This window comes from Lytechinus variegatus, chromosome 6 (genome assembly GCF_018143015.1).
Source record: "Lytechinus variegatus isolate NC3 chromosome 6, Lvar_3.0, whole genome shotgun sequence".
NCBI classification, from domain to species: Eukaryota; Metazoa; Echinodermata; class Echinoidea; order Temnopleuroida; family Toxopneustidae; genus Lytechinus; species Lytechinus variegatus.
In genome coordinates this window covers 246,258-267,733 of record NC_054745.1, presented here as the reverse complement: position 1 = coordinate 267,733, position 21,476 = coordinate 246,258, and the positions used below count along the sequence as shown (strand labels likewise).

The 21,476-nt window shown below is 36.0% G+C and overlaps 1 protein-coding gene across 11 annotated transcripts in view; it reads left to right on the top strand.

Annotated features, from left to right (window-relative positions):
- The first annotated feature begins 286 nt into the window (after positions 1–286).
- Positions 287–21,476, top strand: part of LOC121416767 — a 91,739-nt gene continuing 70,549 nt past the window's right edge. For 9 of the 11 annotated variants that reach the window (XM_041610232.1, XM_041610234.1, XM_041610230.1 and 6 more), the window contains exons 1-3: positions 287–771; positions 11,965–12,020; positions 13,819–14,105. In XM_041610232.1, coding sequence (XP_041466166.1) covers positions 11,989–12,020; positions 13,819–14,105 — 319 coding nt within the window. In that variant the 5' untranslated portion in view covers positions 287–771; positions 11,965–11,988. Of the gene's footprint in view, positions 772–10,778; positions 10,866–11,964; positions 12,021–13,818; positions 14,106–21,476 lie in introns of those variants that run through there. The other 2 variants (XM_041610224.1, XM_041610229.1) reach the window with 2 other exon arrangements.

Below are 21,476 nucleotides of genomic sequence, written 5' to 3'. Positions count from 1 at the left end.
TGAAGTCATTGGTCAAGCTACTCAGTGAGGAGAGCGATCATTCAGAGAGTTCTGTAGGATCCAGATAATTTTTGTCACAATCCTGTCGAGGTATGTTGATTGATATGTGCTATTTTATAAGAGAAGAATATCTATGTTTGGGAATATATTATCTCTAAATCATGAACTAAAATTAGAGCATTGAATCGTATTTTGCTGTATTTTTCTGTCATGCATACTACGTGGCATGTTACGTACTAACAATCGATGTGTGTATACCGTATACCGACCAGAACTCGAACACCTGGCCAAAGGTGTTCGAGTTCTGGCGGTTATACGGTATGTGTAACGGGTACCTATCGATTCAAGATGGTAGCACTCTTTCCTTTTTGTCTTGGAATTGCTAAATTAGAAGAATATATTTATGTAGATGTTTTTCTTTAACACTCGATGAATTATTTACCTGGTGTATATAAATAGACGAAAAGTAGAATTTATCAATGTGAGTAATCCGTAAACCGGTAAATTGGTAAATGGTAGCCTCAAGATCAGCCAAGGTCAAATCGTTTTGTACAAATGGTTCCGATTAATTATCGATTTAACTTAGTACTTTTGCCAGTTCGGTTATATACTTTAAAATTTAAATTGATACGTGATCAATCTATACTATACAATCATATATATTTAGGATTGGTGTATCGTTTATTTATTTAGGAGTTCGAATGGAACTATGTTCATTTGTTGGTGGAACTAGCTGGATTGTGAGGAAAGATTTCTGGGTATTGTACGAAGGTACGAAAAGTTATGAATTTTCCTTCAAATTTAATGACTGTGTTGTTCGTAGCGATATCTTATATTTGTATAAAAGTGATTGGTGATCGATTTGTATTTTTCCTTCGAGCATTGAAGGGTTAATGATATTTTCTTTCTTAGAGCAAGATGTTTGAATTAATAAGTCTATTTTTTGTCAATATGATGTACATGACACTTAGAGATTGAATGTAATTGAATGTAAAAATGTCTGTCAATACACTGAATTTCCCTGTAAGATGTATAGAAATCTAAAGGATATTATGATATAGTTGAGTACCTACTCATGCAAATGTATGTTATTATTGGGGACATCCCGATAGACCGCGGGTCCGATAGACCGCGGGTCCGATAGACCGCGGGTCCGATAGTCCGCGGGTCCGATAGACCGCTGGTCCGTTAGACCGCGGGTCCGATAGACCGCGGGTCCGATAGTCCGCAGTGCGTGTAAAATTATGATCAGATATATCAAATGTCATCGAAAGGTCCAAAGGTCAAATGACGCGAGACCATGGGGTTCTATCAGGTGCGGATCCATGGGGGGTGGCAAGGGGGAACTGCCTCACCCATCCCCCCCCGCTCAAAAAAAAGAGGGGAGAGGGGAATAGGAGAGAATAAAAAGAGAGAGGAAGACGGGAAAATAAGATAATAGAAAAGAGAGTAAGAGGGGAAAGGAAAGACAAAGAAAAAGGGAGAACAGGGGAAAGAAGAGAAAAAAAGAGAGGAGGGAAAAGGAAGAGAAGAAAAGAAAGCTAGGAGAAAGGAAAAGGAGGAAAAAGAAGAAGAAAAAAAAGAGGAAGGAAGAGAAGAATATTTAAATGGAGAGGAAGATGGGAAGAAATATAAGAAAGAAGAGAGATAGAGGAAGAGGGGAAAAGAAGAGAATAAAAAGAGAGGGAGGGAGAGAAGAAAAAAATTAAAAGAGAAAAAAGGGGAAAGGAAAGAAAAAGAAAGAGGGATAAGTAATGGGGGAAAGAGAAAAAAAGAGGAAGAGGGAAAAGAAAGAAAAAAAAAGAAAGGAAAAGAAGAAGAAAAAATAGGAAGAGAATAACATTAAAAAGAGAGAAAGATGGGAAGAAAGATAAGAAAAGGAGAGATGGAAATGAATGTCGAATGTCCCATTTGGGGATTTGAAATCTCATCTTTTTAGGTTGGAATATCAAAAATTTTCAGTTAATCGTTAAAATATGTATCGTCTTGATGACTAACTTATCGACCAGTCCATAATATTTAACATTTCTGCTGGCGCTTCGCGCTCACGGTAATTATCTAGTTACATACGCGTCCTGTTCAGGTTCTCAAACATTGCCCAGAATGTTAAATTTTCAGAACAATATACATGAAATTTAATTTTTGAGATTATGAGATTATAACACATTTATGTTGCTTATAATAGGAAATGACTGTTTGGACATGGGAGTTTGACCCCCCCCCCCCACAAAAAAGAGAGAATCAAGGCTAAGAAAAAATAGAGAGAAAGGAAAGGGATTAGGATGAAATATACTACTATTTTCCAAATATGTCAAAATCTATCACAACCTTGTATTTTTGTAATAAAAGTGTCAACACATTTGCTTGCTCGCTTCACTCACTGCCAACTTCTTATTAATTTTATGCGATACGCCATATCGAGCCCCCTCGAAATTGTTGGCTCATTACGGCACTTGGACAAATCAACTTTGAGCTTCCGGTCGGAGAAAATATGGGTGAAAAAATGGCCCCTCCCCCTATTGCTGGAAGCTGGGTCCGCCCCTGACTAAGGCTTTCAGGATAAAATGCAGGAAAATTCTAAAAAAAAATCAGATCGCGCTTCGCGTTCTCATTATTTATTTAGGCCTTGTGAGATACCTCAATGTGTTTTTCAAGAATAAAATCTCAGATTTTCTTTAACGTCTTCCCCCCCATTTCATTTATTTCTTATCTTGGTGCCCTCGCCCCCCCCCCCCCCGGCTGCACCCATGCTGAATAAATACGCCACTGATGAGGATAACTAGTGGAGATTGCATATTTCCTAGAGGTTATCATTGATAATATTGAAGGGTATACTAAACAACAGTACAGAAACTACAGCTCCCGTTCACAATATTCTAGTAGGGCCTACTCTGGTGAGAAGTTAAACCAAATTGAACCCCCCCCCCATCACTCGTGCTTCGCGCTCCCATTGATATTACATCATGGCCGGAAATGCCAGGGGGACGTGTCCCACCTACTCAAAATAGTAGGGGGGACACAATATCAAATGTCCCCCTACAATTTTGGTCTTTGATAATCATAGAAATACATCATTCTAAATTGAAATAAAACATGTATTTTATGACGAGATGACCTTACTTTGGCGATGATAACTTTTTTTCCCCCGCCCCTTGTCCCCATAGAAGGATCCAGGGGGCCGAGCTCCCTCCCCCCCCTTGGCGGAGCAAAAAAAAAGAAAAAAAAGGATAGAAAGAAGGAAAAAGGGAAAAAGAGAAGAGAAAAGGAAGAGAAGGACGACGAAGGCATAAAATAAGATGAGGGGAAGACTTGGAAAATAAAAAGAATCTTTCGTGCAACTATATAAAACATTCGCTCGCGCTTCGCGCTCACATTGCCTATTAAGTGATTTACATATCTTGTTCAATATGGAGTTCGAATATCAAGTTGGAAGTCAATATACAACACATATTTCACCTCGGAAATCGAACTTTCATTATTTTGTGTAATTTACAATTGGTTTTAAAAAGTGCTCTGTAAAAATGTAAATTTTATGGTTTGAATGTTAACATTTGCTGCTTGCGCTACGCGCTCGCAAATTTTGATTTATCAGGTACCTATATTTTCGTGTAATCCATAAAGTTCTCAAAATATCCCTTTTCTGGTCTGATTGTTAAGGCGCATCAGCTAGAGCGCTGCACGCTCGCATTTTTATTGGCGAGTTATATAAATGTTTCAATATTGTTTATACAACAAACTACTTAAAATCCCCTTTTCATGACAGTTTATCAAAAATTATAGCTCATCATTATCATTGGCTTATTGAGTGAAAGATTTAGAGGGGTAAGATATGGCCCATCATGCCAAAGTTATTTTTTAAAAATTGTGAACCAGTAAAAAAAAAATTTTATTACACAAACTCATTTTTTATAGATTATGACATCGTACTAAAACTCTTCTCTCTTTTTTTTTCTCTTTCATTTTTTTTGTATTTTATCTTCTTTTTTTGAGGGGGGGGGGTGCTCTTACCCCCAAGATCATGATCCCCCACCACCTGTATTCCACTGTTCATTACCAACACCATCTACTATCGTCATAAACATCATCAACACCACTAGCTAACATCACCACCACCATCATCGACATCGTTACCATCACTATCATCACCACCTTCCATCTCATAACAATCACCAGTCCATAATTATCTTCATCACATCATCATTATCCTCATCACCACAACATCTTGATCATCATCATGATTATTTCATCTGTGATTTCATACACAGATACTAGTACAATTATGTCACATTATTCATCTCTTACCCTGCCTAAGATGGACTTTACATATTCTCACCCAAAAATGACATTTCAATCATTGTTAGTAAAAATCAATGATTAGGATTTATATCTCCCTTATCAAATCAGCGCGTGTTGAAAATGCCTTGAAAAGGGAACCAGATAATAATGTATTTCGTAACTATTAATGAGAATTAATGAAAAGTAAAATGTCAAAATTCAAACTCGCAGCTAAAGAAGTCATATTTGCGTTTGACAAAAGGAATATTTCAAGCTAAAGCTGTTTGTTGGAATTCTTGTAGAGTAGTGGCACGAATATTCATCCTTGGATAAAGACATGCAAGATTCATTTTCTAAATGTGTTGGAAACGGCATTACCATGGGAATAACAAAAGACGGTATTAATTTCCTTCAGTTCAGTGGTATCCCTTTTCTGCACTTTTATTCCTTTGCATTATTTTTCCTTTTTTTCATTTCTTTATTTGTGCCCCCTGAATGTCCCCCCTAGATACGACCCTGACTGACCTGGGTACAATACTAGTTTTATCTACTTGATGGTAGCTCCCAAAAAACTATCAACTTTTGACATGGCTGCCGAATAAAAAATATATCACTTGGGGGGGGGACCTACATATGGAAGTCAATAAAGCCAACTTTCAAATGACACCAAAATGTGTTGAGCGAGCACTTCCCACTTAAACAAAGGGTAATGAAAATTAGGCTGGGCAGGAAATAGCCTTCCAATTTCAGTCAGTTTTTGAAAGGCAAATCCGTTAGAACCTGCAAAGTTAAGGGTGTTGTGATAAATTAATGATCAATCGTGGCCAGTTTTGGTTGTTAAAGCAAATTTCATAAATTATTAAATTGAACTTTAATTCATGAGTGAAGTTCAACACACATTGCATTTTTTTGGGCAACATTTTAACTTTATTATGTGGATCTCAGCAATGTGTTCATGGGAGTCGGGAGAATAGGGGGTGAGATGGAACTTAAGTGGGAAAAGTAGGTTGATTGAATAAGGTTAAACAGAACATTTAGCCCCCCCCCCCCACCACCCTCTCACTCGCCCTCCCCTTCTGTTGAGAGACTGACTGCTATTACATGTATGTATGAAGTCCAGAGCAGAATTTTCGGAATTTAATGATAAGTTCCAAAACTTGGGGCATCAACTTTTACCTTTTAATCTTTTGTCAAAAATTTATCAATAAATAAACTCAATCAATGCGAAATATGCTTGATCAAACATTCATTTTTTCAATAAATTATTTAATAAATCATCATCGGCATAATCAGTCGATTTCTGGTAATCATTTGGCACCCCTAGTTCAAACACCACCCCCCCCCCTTAGTTCAAACTTCAATTTTGCACTCCTACATGGATAGAACATGGCAGGGGATAAGGTTTTAATATCAATGACACCCTTGAAAATGTTATGAGGGAATGTGGTGACTGGGGAGAAAATCTTTGAAGAATTTGAATAGTAAAAACTTAATTGATTCTAGAGCACTTGATGACATGAAAGGAATAGTACATTAATACATAATATGGCCCACATATATAGCGATTATTTTTCTTTGGGGTTGAAAAATCTTGGTAGGGCTTGAGCAATTTTTTTTGGGGGGAGAGGTGGCTTTAATCCCCCCCCAAAAAAAAACGTGCCTGAAGAAGAGAAAAAAGGAGGGAAAGAACAGAAAAAGTGGAAAGACAGAGCTAATGAAACAGTGGAATGGGGGAGAAAGGAAAAAGAAGGGGAAAATGAAGCAGAAAAAAGCAAGAGAAAGGAGAAGAGAGTGACGGTCCTACTTTAGGCCTTTTCAGATAAACTAATCGTGTTTTTGAGAATGAAATTATGATTTTCTTAAACTTTGGTCTGCAGGACTATCCCCACAACATATTTATCTTGGTGCCCCCTACAAAAGTTCAAGACCCCCAGTGCACCCAAAGCTAAACAAACCCAACTACTTCATGCACTGATGAGATCGAGTCAATGGATTGCATCATTTCCAAGAGGTTCTCAATAATATTCCTGAGATGATGAAAAGACTGTTGGTGGCGATGGTGATGATGGTCATGATGATAATGATGTTTATGATGATGATAATGATGAACATTGGTGATGACGGTGACGATGGTGGTGATGATGATATTGGTGATCATGATGCTGATGATGATTATGTTGGTTATTATACTGGTGATACGATGACAATAATGATGATGTTGTGATGATGATGGTGGTGATGGTGGCGATGATGGTGATATGATGATGAAGATTATGGTGATAATGATGGCGATGATGATAGTGGTGATGGCGATGATTATGATGATGGATGAGAATGATGTTGGTGTGATGATGATGGTGGTGATGGCAATAGGTGGTTTCAGACCGCCTCAAAGTTCGCCAGTTCCAGGTATTCTCTGATCGGGAAATTTATCCCGATCAGAAAATACCAGGTATTTTGGTAATGTGAAAGCAAACTACGCGTAATATCCCCGAAAGAAAATACCCGCTAAATAGTAGGTACTTGGCGAAATTACGAGAACTTTCGTGGGGATTTTTCCAAGGTCGCAGGTATTTTGGCGATGTGAAAGCAAATTACGGGAACTTTTATCCCAGCGTGTCGTTGGGCGCGGCGGCGTGGGTGGCTGCTGGGCTAGTGATTTTGAATCTCCCGCCTTGCCTGCTTATCAGACCACACTGCGCATGCTCGTAACTTCGGGAACTTATCCCGAAGGATGTGTTTCGGGGCGGTGTGAATGCAGGAATAATTAACGGGTATTTTTTAGCCTTAAAAAGTTCTCGTAATTTAACGGGGATTCTTGTGATCGAGGCGGTTTGAAACCACCTAATGATTGTGATATTGATGGTGGCGATGATAGAGACAATGATGTTGGTGATGATGTTGAATGACAATGTGATGATGGTGATTAAGATCATGATGGCGATGATAGCGATAGTGATTATGGTGATGATGATAATATAGCGATAACGATTGTGATGATGATGATGATAATTAAGATAATGGTGATGATAATGAAGGCGATGATGATTATAGTGATTATGGTGGTGATGATGATGATGGCGGTGTGATGGCAATGATTGTGACGATCGTGATGGTGGCGATGATAGAGATGATGTTGGTGGTGAACTGGTGATGATGTTCCATTCCTCTTCTACATCCCCTCATCTCCATCGCCTCCTCATCTCTGCTCTCAGCTTCATCTCTCTCTCTCATCATCCCCTCCATCCTTTCCATCATAATTTCAATCCCTCCTCTCATCATCTATTCCTCTCATCTCCATCCTTCCTTTCATTTCCATCCTTCCTTTAATCTCCAACCCACTTTTCATAACCATCCTTTTCATATCATCTCCATCCCTCCAATTTCAACTTCATCTCTCCCAAATGTCCATCTAATCACCACAGCACTTTAAGGTCAAATGTTCAGCAGAAAAAAATACATGGGAGTAATAGAACCCAATATTCACAATACTTTTTAGTAGACTCTTTATTTTCTATGTAACAATGTGATAAACTTGATCACAACTAAAATTACTAAGTAACACATAATTTACCACTCTGTTATATCTTACAAACAGTATAGCATAACAAAATATGGTTTTGTTATGCTGTTGAAAAAAAAACATACATAAAGAAAATCAAATAGTGCACCATTCCTGGTATATTTGTTTACTATTTACATATTCACAAATTCATGTGTGCCCAGTCATACTTTTGCCTCTTAGTATAAAAAGCAATTGCCAATCCAACTTCAGACAAATAATTCCTGCTATACTTCCTTAAAGCCTGCTATATTTGTATACTATTACTAGTACATATTCACATATTCATGTGTGCCCATACTATATTTGTTGATTTGTAACTCAAATTGAGAACAATATCCTCTGCTTTGGGTGCAAATGTATATAGACAATCTTAAAACTACGATAGTAACCATGCAAAATTAACATATAATTATTAATTGCCCCTTTTGATTTAAGAATATACTTTTCAAAATTTATTGCATATTGATTACCATGACAACTAACGTAACCCTAACTTACAGAGGGCTCTTTCAAGGTTATTCCACCCCATGAAAATGCTAACTTGAATACATAAAGAAAAATCAAACTAGCATAGTGCTAAAAATTTCATCAAAATCGGATTTAAAATAAGAAAGTTTTGACATTTTAAATTTTCGCTTATTTTTCACAAAACAGGGATATGCACAAATAGGTGAGTAAGTCGATGATGCCCATCACTCACTATTTCTTTTTTTATTGTTTGAATGATAAATATTTCATTTTTTCAAATACATGTAGATTTGATTTGACAATAAGGACTAACTTGACTGAACCATATTAGCATTAAACAATGATAATTCCACATGTTCAGGGCGGAATTAATCGTTGTATCACTTGACAATGAGGAGAAAAATAGAATATTTCATATAATAAAATACAAAAGAAATAGTGAGTGGATAACGTCATATAGTCTCCTCATTTGCATACCAGCCAGGATTTGCAGATAACTGTTTTGTGAAATTAAGCGAAACTTCTAAATGTCAAAACTTTCTAATTTTACATCCGACTTTGATGAAATTTTCAGTGTTATGCTTGTTGGATTTCTCTCTTTTTATTCAAATCAACTTTTTGTTAGAGTGGACTTGTCCTTTCAGCACTTCCTTACAATTTTGTTTTAAATAAAAACAAGCTAAGTACGGTTTGCAATCCATGTTGTCTCAACTAAGTCAAACAGCTGGAAAGATGAAGGGGTATGAAATGAATTATTGACAAAATTATTGTAAATTTCAAATATTTGAAGATCTGCAGTCTGCACCTCTTGATAATAAAACAAATTCGACCATTTTCAATCTTCACCTTGTCTTGAACAATTTAGAAGCAAATAAAATTTTGATATATCAAAGTTAAGTTAATTTCCTGAACACACTAGAACCATATCTGGTATCTTCTTGAAGATTTACATAACATAAAGGATCCACATAAATTTCGCATTACCATACACAAAAATTAATTTGAAATGTTACAACTTCTATGAAACCTATAAGTAAAATAAGTAAATTTTTTGTTCAATTCAAACAATGTATTCAAGACAAAAAAGTAAATTCATTATTCAATTCAATTGTCCTTTCTTTCTTTCAAAAATTTGAAAATACTAAAAAAAATTAAATTTTACTTTGATATGCCTGGATGAAGTACACAAAAATTGATTTATTGTATCTATAAAGCTGTATTTACCTCATCGATCAGGGGACTGCCGCTCTGATGCCCAAGACATTGGAAATCGGTAATATTTCTGCTCGTGACTGAAAGAAATGGAAAGGCCGTCGCTTGTCGAGTATGAAACCTCTTCTCATCCCTGGTACAGCGCAAGTGCTTCCTCCAGAAGACCCACAGTTACCAATGGAAGTTGCATTAAAAAAGCTGCGACAGTAATCGATAACGAAAAGCAAGTCTTTAGATTTTGATAAAAAGTTAAGTTTTTTCAATTTCAGCAGAATACATTTCATTTTTAAGGTAATATAGGAGCGCCTTGAGCACCTAACAAGGTGAATATGTGCGCAATATAAATATCCTATATTATTATTATTTAATAAACTATTCAATTTTGATAATTATGAATACCCAATCTATTGTCAGCTGTTTACCCCCCCCCTGCTCTTCAAAACTTAGAAAACAATAAAAAATTGTGATAGTTATTTAAGAACAAAAATAAACAATGACACTTTCCTACAAAAAATGAAAAACTTCATAACTAGTTACATGTACATACCGGTATGCCGGCTACCGAGACATTTTCAAATCTATTTCCTTTTATTTAGTGACATAAAAAAAAAACCTGTTTAATAAGTGGAAGAGGCGTACAAATACAAAAATAGCACACTCTCGCCACTGGAAAATGGGCAATATGTCAAGAGACGGAAAATTAACTAAAATAAATAAGATCGACCTCGCATAGCTAGTTGAGCTGACTGCCTCATTCAGTCACAATCACAGCACAGCCAGTCGCCCAGCTGGCCGGTGAGGTGAAGCACCGTATCGGTGTCCTTTCCAGGTGTCCTTTCCCACTATCTAAAAAGTTTGCATTAAGTATCAGTTTTGTGAAATGCAATAACTTTAATAAGTATAGGAAATGTGAAAATGGAATATGAAAATACAAAATAGCACACACTTACCATTAAAATATGTAAAGTGACGGAAAAATCAACTCATTTGCTAGTTGTAAGTTGAATGAACACAGCTTGCCGGCGGTATCGGATTTTTCTCGTTTTATTTTCTTTCAAAATAGCTCAAAATGCACTGAAATGTCAATTTTACTGTCGAGAATGTATTGAAGAAACATGGATTATGCGGGATAATACTTTTGAAGTAAAGTTTGAAATTTTATTTAATGAAATATTGAAGAAGAATTCAAGTGGTCGAGTTGTCCGATTCAGAGCCAACCCTGGACAACTCAACCGGGACGAGTTGTCCAGGGCAGCGGGTCGGCTGTCCGGTGGTCGGGCTGTCGCGGAACCACCCTGTTTTTTTAACTAGCACACACAATTGATGTCAGCACTTGTCTTGACAGGTGAGTGAATGAACTTTCATAGATTTCTTGTGATGAGAAATCTTTGAAAACTGAGAGCCCCTGTAAACTTGGACGATCCCAATTTTCTGATCAGCGCCTGTACTACCGGTCTCAGCTAATAACTGGTAACTTTCTGAAGTTACCAGTAGGGCTGTAAACTGAATCGCCAGCGTGCAGCTTTCATGTGGGTCAGAGTGCTGCTCTGAAACTTTCTACAGATATTTTGTTCTTTAGATTCCAAGCTCTTGTTCTTAGAAATATTTTTTTCTAATTTTCTAATAACATGTAGGCAATAGTGTGTTGTTGCTGGCTTACTACATGTATGAAGAAATTTTAAGTTAAAAGTTCATTAGTTTTAGTGACGAATCCAGATCAAAACATTTGAATTGCTTTTATATTTTTTTCATATCAACAATGTTTGTAAAACTGTTGAAAGAAATATTGGTGTCATCAAGAAACTCAAAAAGGTGCTTCCAGCACAGGCGCTATCCATGTGGAATTGTGCATTAATTTTACCGTATCTTAATTATCAGATTCTTGCATGGGGAAATGCCTCTCAAACGAGACTCAACAAAGTATATCTACTTGCGAAAAAAGTACTAAGGATAATATGTAATGTGCCCCTTAGATATATGGATTTTGTTTCGTCCGAAACGTATCCTTAAAGTCATTGATTTCGACCATTTACAGTTATTCCAATTCATTTATCAGCTAGATAGAAATAGTGTACCTAATGTCCTACAAAATAAGTTTACGAGAAATAATACATGTACCTTGCATTCATATAATACCAGACAGTCAAATGACTATCACTTAGTAATTTCGAGCAAAACTATATTTTTCACAGGACCCAAATTCTGGAATTCTCTGAACAGAATTAATAAAAAAGGGAACTACCTTGAATCGATTTAAATTACTCATCAAAAAATTCTTCTTAATTCTTAATGATTTAAGGAAATATCTACAGTAGTGTTGATTATTTTTAAGTTAGTATGTAATTTGTGTTAGCAAAAATGTGTCTGTAGGTCTACTGCTCAGTCTTGTGTAATATACATAACAGCACAAGTATTTTAATACACTCTCCTCTTATTTCTTCCAGAATTTGTGTTGGTAGACCTATTGAATGAGAATGGAAATGGAAAAGAAAGATAGAAGGTAAGGATGAGTTGAGGTAAAAAGAACGCAGAGAGCTAGAGCGTAAGAAAAAGGCACATCACCATATTCTTACACTATAATGTAATATTATAATAATACACATTAATTCCAAACTGCATGGATCCAGATTTAACTTACCAGATCGACAGTGGTCAGGGACCGACCAAACTCTGGACCTACTTTCAAACCAAAACCCAAAAAGATTCAAATTGAAGAGAAAGAAAAAAATGAAAACTCCTATTCTCCTAATGAATACCAAAATGAATCCCAAGCCCTGAACAATTTTCACTAGAGACAATGTCATGGAACCTTATGAACATCAAGGTCTACATGTGGGACTAGCATTGTTTGTAAATGCTATATTCTGAGAAAGGAAAGTACAGTTTTTGTCTCACCTGCGAAGCAGAGTGAGACTATAGGCGCCGCTTTTCCGACGGCGGCGGCGTCAACATCAAATCTTAACCTGAGGTTAAGTTTTTGAAATGACATCATAACTTAGAAAATATATGGACCTAGTTCATGAAACTTGGACATAAGGTTAATCAAGTATCACTGAACATCCTGCATGAGTTTCACGTCACATGACCAAGGTCAAAGGTCATTTAGGGTCAATGAACTTTGGCCGAATTGGGGATATCTGTTGAATTCCCATCATAACTTTGAAAGTTTATGGATCTGATTCATGAAACTTGGACATGATAGTAATCAAGCATCACTGAACATTTTGTGCAAGTTTCAGGTCTCATGATTAAGGTCAAAGGTCATTTAGGGTCAATGAACTTTGGCCGAATCGGGGGTATCTGTTGAATTACCATCATAACTTTGAAAGTTTATTAGTCTAGTTCATTAAACTTGGACATATGAGTAATCAAATATCACTGAACATCCTGTGCGCATTTCAGGTCACATGACCAAGGTCAAAGGTCAATGAACTTTGGCCGAAGTGGGTGTATCAGTTGAATTACCATCAAAACTTTGAAAGTTTATGGATCTGATTCATGAAACTTGTACATAAGAGTAATCAAGTATCACTGAACATCCTGTTCGAGTTTCAGGTCACATGATCAAGGTCATGTAAGGTCAATGAACTTTGGCCATGTTGGGGTTTTTTGTTGAATAACCATCATCTCTCTGTAAGTTTATTGGTCTAGTTCATAAAAAGTGGACATAAGAGTAACCATGTATCACTGAACATCTTGTGCGAGTTAGAGTAGTATTCAAAGTCAGCACTGCTGCTATATTGAACCGCGTGATGCAGGTGAGACGGCCAGAGGCATTCCACTTGTATTATCATAGTCTTAGAAAAAAAAATATTTTTCTTACTTGGAGCATCATGGCCCAGTGGATTAGTCTCCAGACTTTGAAACAGAGGGTCGTGGGTTCAAATCCCAGTCATGGTGTAATTTCCTTCAGCACTTGACCCAGGTGAGGTAAATAGATATGTAGGAATTAATTCCTCAAAAAGCTGTGTGCACCTGAATAGGTAGCCTAGCTTAGACAGGTAAATAATAATAGCAGTGCCCACTGGGAGAACAGTTTTAGTTTTCGGAACTTAAGTGGCTACCATGGGTAAATATACCGTTATTATTATGTTGTAGTGAACGCCAGTAATTGTTTTTATTGTTGACTATATTTACATGAATGTATTGCTCTGGTGACAAACATGGGGTGTGGATTTAATGGGCTGTTTTTTGTCTTGAGCATCGACTAGAGGTGAAGGCAAAACTAGAAAGAGATACAAATGGCGTCTGCGTGTTGTCTGTCTGTCATTCGTATCTTGCAATATATTTTTATTCAGTTCCGTCACCGAAGAAGAATTTTTGAGATTGGCCCAGCTCATCCCACCGAGGTACTATTCAGATTTAGGGATACATTTGGGAATCTCATCTGCTGAACTTGATCATATCATTGTCCAACATTCATCGGATTACAAGGATGCATTGATGACAATGTTCACACGGTGGAGAGATGAACAACATCCAGATGGAGACATCAGAGCTCTTCTTGCAGAAGGATTAGAAAAGAGTGACTTAGGGGGATTGTCCAAAGAACTTCTAGCTGGGAATCTAATCCAGAAAACAACAGGTAAGATAATGATAATATCCAATAGACAACATGATACATTGGTAAATTTTGTTCTAAATGAAAACTATGTACCTGTCAGGGATTAGTATGAGAATGAGTTGGCTTACACATGTGAATAAAATGCCTTTTTGAGTATATTAATTTAAAACTATTTCCAGTACTATTACCAGTAAAATTATGCTGTAGGATTTATAATGTTCAAGTCCTCCACAAAAACAGTTGACTTGAATGTACAGAAGATATTCAAACATGCGAAATGTTGAGAATTAGAGACCTCCTAGCCCCCCCCCCCTTGAGATCTACGATCTTATCTGAAACATGCGCTAACTGACCGAGCTACATTACGCTGCCTCCCTAATGATCTTTGTAGTTGTGCTAATTTTTAACTAAAAATTTATTAACCCTATCATATGGGGTTTGGGGCGTGACCTCATAGGCTCCCCTTTGAGATCTCGGCTGCTGACTGAAAATTGACACGCAGGTTGTCTTGGACATAATCTACAAAATTGTATAGTATTTTAATTGATATGCGAAATCATACTTTTCCCTCCAACTCCCTAAATAAAGCTCCAAATTTTCTAATTTCGGGTATAAAATATCTTTGTTGTATTTTTAGCAAGTGTTTGAAAAAAATTGTGATATCAGATCAATTTCTCAGGTATTATATTGTTTTTGCAGTTCCTTATGTTTTTCTTTGTTTTTTTACCTTTTGCTTTGCATTGTTTTTTCAATGAAATTTGTTGGGACTCTTCTGAGATCACAAACAGCATAAAGTAAATACATTTAAACAGGCAAAATTAAAAATAATGATACATTTACGATTTTTGGTTGAAAACACAATCTCCATTGACTTGGTACACAAAATCATGTCTTTGAGCAATTTTAGGTCTGACATGTAGGGGAAGGCGGGGTAAGTTGTGACACTTTTTGCATGTTAGAATTGATATGACTAGTAATATTGTAGAAATAAGTACCTTGCCTTTAAATCTGATTCTTGGGAAATCTTTTTCACCAAAATATAACTTTCTACCCCCACAATGAAAGTCATCGTGACCTTCGAAAAAAACGATGTCAAATAGCTCAACTTGCCCCGTTTGTGGGGTAAGTTGTGCCACCGTCTGGGGTAAGTTGAGCCACAAAAACTATGTACAAAATGTATGCAGGAAGAACCAGGATGTCAATTTTTTATTTAAAGTCTTTTCACTTGCAAATATTCTATAAAATACTGACATCTTCGAAAAGTGAAAGAACTGTCATGTGAATTTGCTCATTTCTGCCTGCATATCAATGGCTTTTTACATTTTTAAAATTTTTTTAAGATACATCACCATAAGAATTACCAATCCTCAACTTGCCCCATGTTGATTTGGCTTAAATTACCCCAGTCCAAACTTATTGCGATATTTTCTCATCCACACATTCATCATGTAAAAGACTATGATAAGAATGAGAATCCATACCTGGAATAACAATATTGTTGTTATTTCTATATATATTTAAAGACGTGTATGGGTAAAAAGCACTAATCTATTTTACACCCTATTTTACTTTTTTGGCTGAAATTTGTATTTTTCCCTCTGAAAAATAGTCAGGGGCCTTAGGCCTTAAATTTGAAGTTTTGGGGACAGAGTTTACAAAAGCACCAAACTTTCCCTATGTCACTATTAGGTCAATAGCTTCATTTTTTCCCACAGAACATGGTGTTGAAAATTGCATCTTCATGCAAAAATATGCTAATTTATGCAAATTAGCAGTATTTTATGCATGAAACCATATGCCATTGGGAATTAATTAAAAATTTTTTTTTAAAAAGATACCAAACTTTAGGAAAGTCTCTATCAGGTCAATAGCTTTAATTTTTCCCACAGGACATGGCATTAAAAATTGCATCTTCATGCAAAAACATGCTAATTTATGTAAATTAGCAGTAATTTATGCATGAAGCCATATGAAAATGGGAATTAATAAAAGTTAATAAAAAAGATACCAAACTTTAGGAAAGTCTCTATCAGGTCAATAGCTTTAATTTTTCCCACAGAACATGGTGCTGAAAATTGAAACTTTATGCAAAAATATGCTAATTTATGTAAATTAGCAGTAATTTATGGGGCAATTCCACGATAGCACTGTGACATTTTGGAACACCTATTTACTCATTAAATGTGGAATACCAACAAACTATCTTTTGAAAAAAATTGGATTATGAAACTATGACTCTAATCACAAGTAACCTACAACAACAACAAAAATCTTTAACTTCATGCTAATTAATGAATTATGCATAATTAATTACAACTGTAACACCGTGACTCAAAATGGACATGCATTTTCTCGTACTTGATTCATTTAATAAACTCTGTGAAGTAACTGAACATTTTAAAAAGAGATTATGTTGTTGAGATGCAGTAGAGACTTGACAGTAATAACCAAGTAGTTTATAGAAAAATAATCAATAAACATGACAATGATGATACATATTATAAACAAATGCACTGTAACACCGTGACTTCTGAACTGCATGTACAAAATGTAGGTAGAATTTTCACATCATTCTTCCTTGACCTATAGTAATCTAAAAGGTATCATTGAGCAATCTTTTATCAATAAAATTTATGTCATACATCAGAGTACATGTAATTAATGAGGATGAAAAATCTAGTTAAAAATTTCACTAACAAAAACAACAAAAAATAAAACTATATACACTGTAACACTGTGACGGTTCTTGTAGGCCCCCATGTTTCATTCATAAGATACGGGAAAAGTTTTACTCAAAAAAGTTATGAACTCTTTCTAATGCAGAAAAACTTTAATGTAAATATGCAGATTAATTGAAATACAATTTCACAAGAAGACAAAGAAAAAAAGCTTAATAGAAACACTCAGCAAACTGATATATACTTTTAATTGCAACTTTATGGTAATTATGCATGTACATGTACGTATACAAAGATGAGTTGAGCCCATAACAATTACAGGAAGAAAAATTAACACACAGCATCTACAGACTTGCATGTAGATATTCGCTCAATTTCCAAGATGTTATAGAAATTTGTAAGATTTCTTGAAGTCCTTTTTAGTTTGCTTCCTGGATTGGCATTGCAAAGTGGTACCGCTCTCTGTTATCCATAACAGGTGCTGGAAACTTTCTCACTATTTGTTTTTCTTCAACCCAACCATACTTGTCAGTGACATCCTTTGCAACAAAAAAGAGTACCCCTTTCATCACTCTTATGATAGTGTATGACATAAAATTCACCGTCTTGAATATCAATCAATTGTGCCACATATTTGAGTGATTTCTGCCGAGCACCTTCATACTGCACCAAAATGCAGTCTCCGATCTTAATTGCATCCTCAGATGGTGGTGCATCAGTCATTCTTGTCGTTGATGTATAACCTGGGGGGGGGCCACTTCCATTTACGAGTAGATACCATGCGCGACCATGGGGTCTCGAAAAGCACCCTAAACACGTAATTTCCATGTTCTGAAAATGCACCCCTTAACAAGTATTGGCGTATGAAACCCTACCCTTAACAAGTATAGGAAAACAAATCGATACTCTTGGCAAATATTCCTGAAATGAACCCCTAAACAAGTAGAGGAATGTTTTATTGTTACGGGTCCTTCGGTCGTCGGCTTTACCTTATTTGGTTTAGTACGACCCCACCTTTTACACCTCGCGCAAAACGGACTCTAAACACGAAGTGTTGGGGCAAAAAGGACATTCTTTATAAAACATGTTAATTTTGATTTATCATCCCCGCAAATTTGACCCTTAACACGTTTTCCTAGCGAAATAGATACCCTTTTTTCATAATTTTTGTGTTTTTGACACCCTTATCACGTTACGTACGTAACGTGCCCTATCGTGAAAAGGACATCCTTTTTACGTGTTTTTTGGGTCGCGCATGGTATCCACTCGTCAATGTAAGTGCCCCCCCCCCCCAATCCAAACCTGCAATAAAAGCATGGGTTTCATCTTCTTGTGGTTTTCTCCATGGTCTCTTTGTTTATACCTTTCCTGGAAACAGCCAAGCCTCCATCCCAACTGACAGAAATCAGCTGGTCACTTCAACAAACATCATTTGGCAGGAACCTACTATGCTTTCTGTGCAATAGCAATGTAGGTCACGGTGTTACAGTTATTGTAACACCGTGACATGATTTAAGTAACTTTTAATTAATTAACAAACTGACTAATTAACTTGTAAGTACTTCTATATGATAGTTATATGTGAGAATGATTTGGGCACTAAAAGATTTTTATATTGTTTGTGTAGTTTTCATAAATTTAAAAAACATCAGTTTTTACTGTAACACCGTGACATTATTTATCATGAGAGTTTAAATGTTCACTGAAGTATAACGCAAAGAAAATTTTGAACTTTGGTGAACCTGTTATGAAATTCAGCCCTAAAACTCAGAAAAACACATTTAGATTTTTATGAATCTTTCAATGGAACACTTGCTACACATATTTAATTTTAATGCATTTTTCACACATTTAAACAAAAATTAATTATGCTAATTTAATTTGCATATTTGGCATCTTAAGGACCAAATTTTTTGCTATTATGGACAGAATTGAAAAATTCAGTCTTTTAGCTTTAATATGATACCAAACTTGTTCAAGTTTGACCATTTCTAAAATTTGATGGTCATGTCCACTTTATCATGGAATTGCCCTATGCATGAAGCCATATGCCAATAGGAATTGATTAATAAAAGTAAATAAAGAGATACCAAACCAAAGAAAGTCTCTTTAAGGTCAATAGCTTTAACTTTCCTTATCAAACACAATATTGAAATCACGTTTTTATGCAAAAATATGTTAATTTATGTAAATTAGAAGTTGATTTATGCATGAATAGTAAAAATTAGTAAAAACGAATAAACAGAAACCAAACTTAAAGAAAATCTCTATCAGATCCATAGCTTTAATTTTCCCTATCAAATGTGCTATTGAAAACCCTGTCTTCATGCAAAATATGCTAATTTTTGTAAATTAGCAAATTATTTTATGTGTATAAATTAGTTCCATTCCAGTGGGTTTAACAGTGGAAAAGGGGCCTAACTGTTGAAGTACCTCTATCACTCAGTTCAAATCTTCAATTGTATGCTATTGAAAATCCCGTTTCCATGCAAAAGTGTGTTATATCATGTAAATTAACAATAATTTTATGTATGAAGCTGTATTCCATTGACTAATCATATATTGCATAAGGCATAAAGCCGTATGCCAACCAGAACAGTGGCAAAAATCGAGCCAGAGCGGCCAGAATCGAGCCGAATTTAGCCCGAATCTTCGATTATCGCCAAATGACGACCTGAATAAGACCCGAATCGAACGATTATGCCCGAATTTGCAGAGTAGGCCTACGCCACAGAATTTCCCGAAAGTGTGCCAGATTCTTTCGAAATGGGCTATAATTTACCGATTCGGCAGCTTTTTGGATGCCATTTTTTCTAATTTCTGGCCGATTCATCTCACTCGTCTATATTCTTCTTTGTATTCGAGTAATGATTCGTACGATATTGGGGGGGGGGGGCAAGAGTGGGACCTTTACTCTACGACTGATACGAATAGGTCTTAATCTTCCCAAAATACCCCAAAATGCCTCCAAATATCCAACCCGAATTCCATCGGAATACATCCCGAATGTGGCCCGAATGGAATTTGTTGTAGTATCATTCGGGAATAGTCTGGAGGGTATTCGGCTGGTTTTGAACATTTCAAAATGAGCTGAATTAGTTTTCAGCGAATGTTCCCGAATTTCCTTGCATTTACGAAGGCAAAACAGAATATTCCTGAAACCACCAGAATACATGTATATGGATGGATTCGCAGCTAATTCGGTTCCGTTCTAACCCTAGCTTTAAGCAAAGGGTTACACCAAAACCAAATTCTCCCAAACAAAGTCGGATCAATTCTGCCCAAAATGGCCTGGATTCGGTACTTATTCATCTCGGATTCGGGGAGCTCCCGGAATCGCTTCGGAAGGATCCGGGACTATTCTGTTCTGCATACCCAACGGAAACATTCGTGGAGAGATTCTGCTTGTCTTGAAAATTTTAAAACCAGCTGAATATCCTCCAAAATACTCCAGAATGTGGCCAAAACACACTTTTTTGAGCCACATTTGGGATGTATTTGGATGGAATTCGGTTGAATTAATTTTGGGGAGGCATTTGGACAATTATTTTGGGAAGTCGATAGCTCCGATTCGGGACCTATTCCAGACAGATTCGACTCTGATTCGGCCTAAAATTGATTGGGAGAATTGGGTCTTGGATAGAGATCAATTCATAAGTCAATCAAGAAAAATCACTGAATGATTCAAGTCACCTTCAATCAAGGGACGACAGAAAAATAAGAAGGATCATGTCTCTTTGCTCAAATCTTATGTGTCTCTGTTCTAAAAAAAATGTACATAGTTGTCAGAGGGGCAGAAATGGACAGCTTTTTCTGCCATGAGAACCATCCATATACCCTCCTCTTTCTGACAGGGGAAAACTCTACTTGGGAAAGAAATCTGACCTCTTGAGTTGATTTGAAAAGAAAGATGAAATACAGTTTTTCTTTTCCATATGATTTCGGGGTTTTTTTTATTGTGAAAGGGGTATGCACAGGATTTATAATTTGCATAAATTTGCATTTTAAACATGATGCTCTCCTCTGGTCGCATGGAAAGTCACCATAATGAATGAATTGTGTAACAGTGTCTCATATGCATAGTGTTGTGCTTGTCCCTCGGTTTAAAACCTCAAAATACGATAGTTGATGAGTTTTACACATATTTGCATAAATTTTGCATAAATTTGCATTAACATTGAAAATTGATTCTTATTCAGGAGCTGTACAGAAATCAATCTAGATTTGATGCCCCGTCAAAATAAATCCCAAATACCCCCCCCCCCCCCGAAAAAAAAGAAAAGAAATAGGCTTCTATAGAAAAGTTTAGGTCTGTACTATACATATACAGTAATTCACAGTGAATAGTGTGATGTTGCATAATTTTGCACAAATTAGCCCTATGAAAAAGGATTCCAGTCATTGATATCGAGGCATACTATCAAGAAATTAATGCTTTTGGTACCAGTGACACATGTGGAAAAAAAATGTGATTTTGACAATTCTATATGTCGATATATGATAATACATGTGTTTTTATATGTGATTTGCATATAATTTGCATAAATTAACCTTAAAAATTAATTCATACTCACCAATTTTATAAAAATCGACCTGCAGTTGAATGTTTAGCAAAAGAAGACCCAAATACACAAAAATTGGGCATTTGAAAATTATTTTTAGTGAGACATGGTGAATTATGAGTTTTTGCATAAAATTTGCATAAATTAGCATT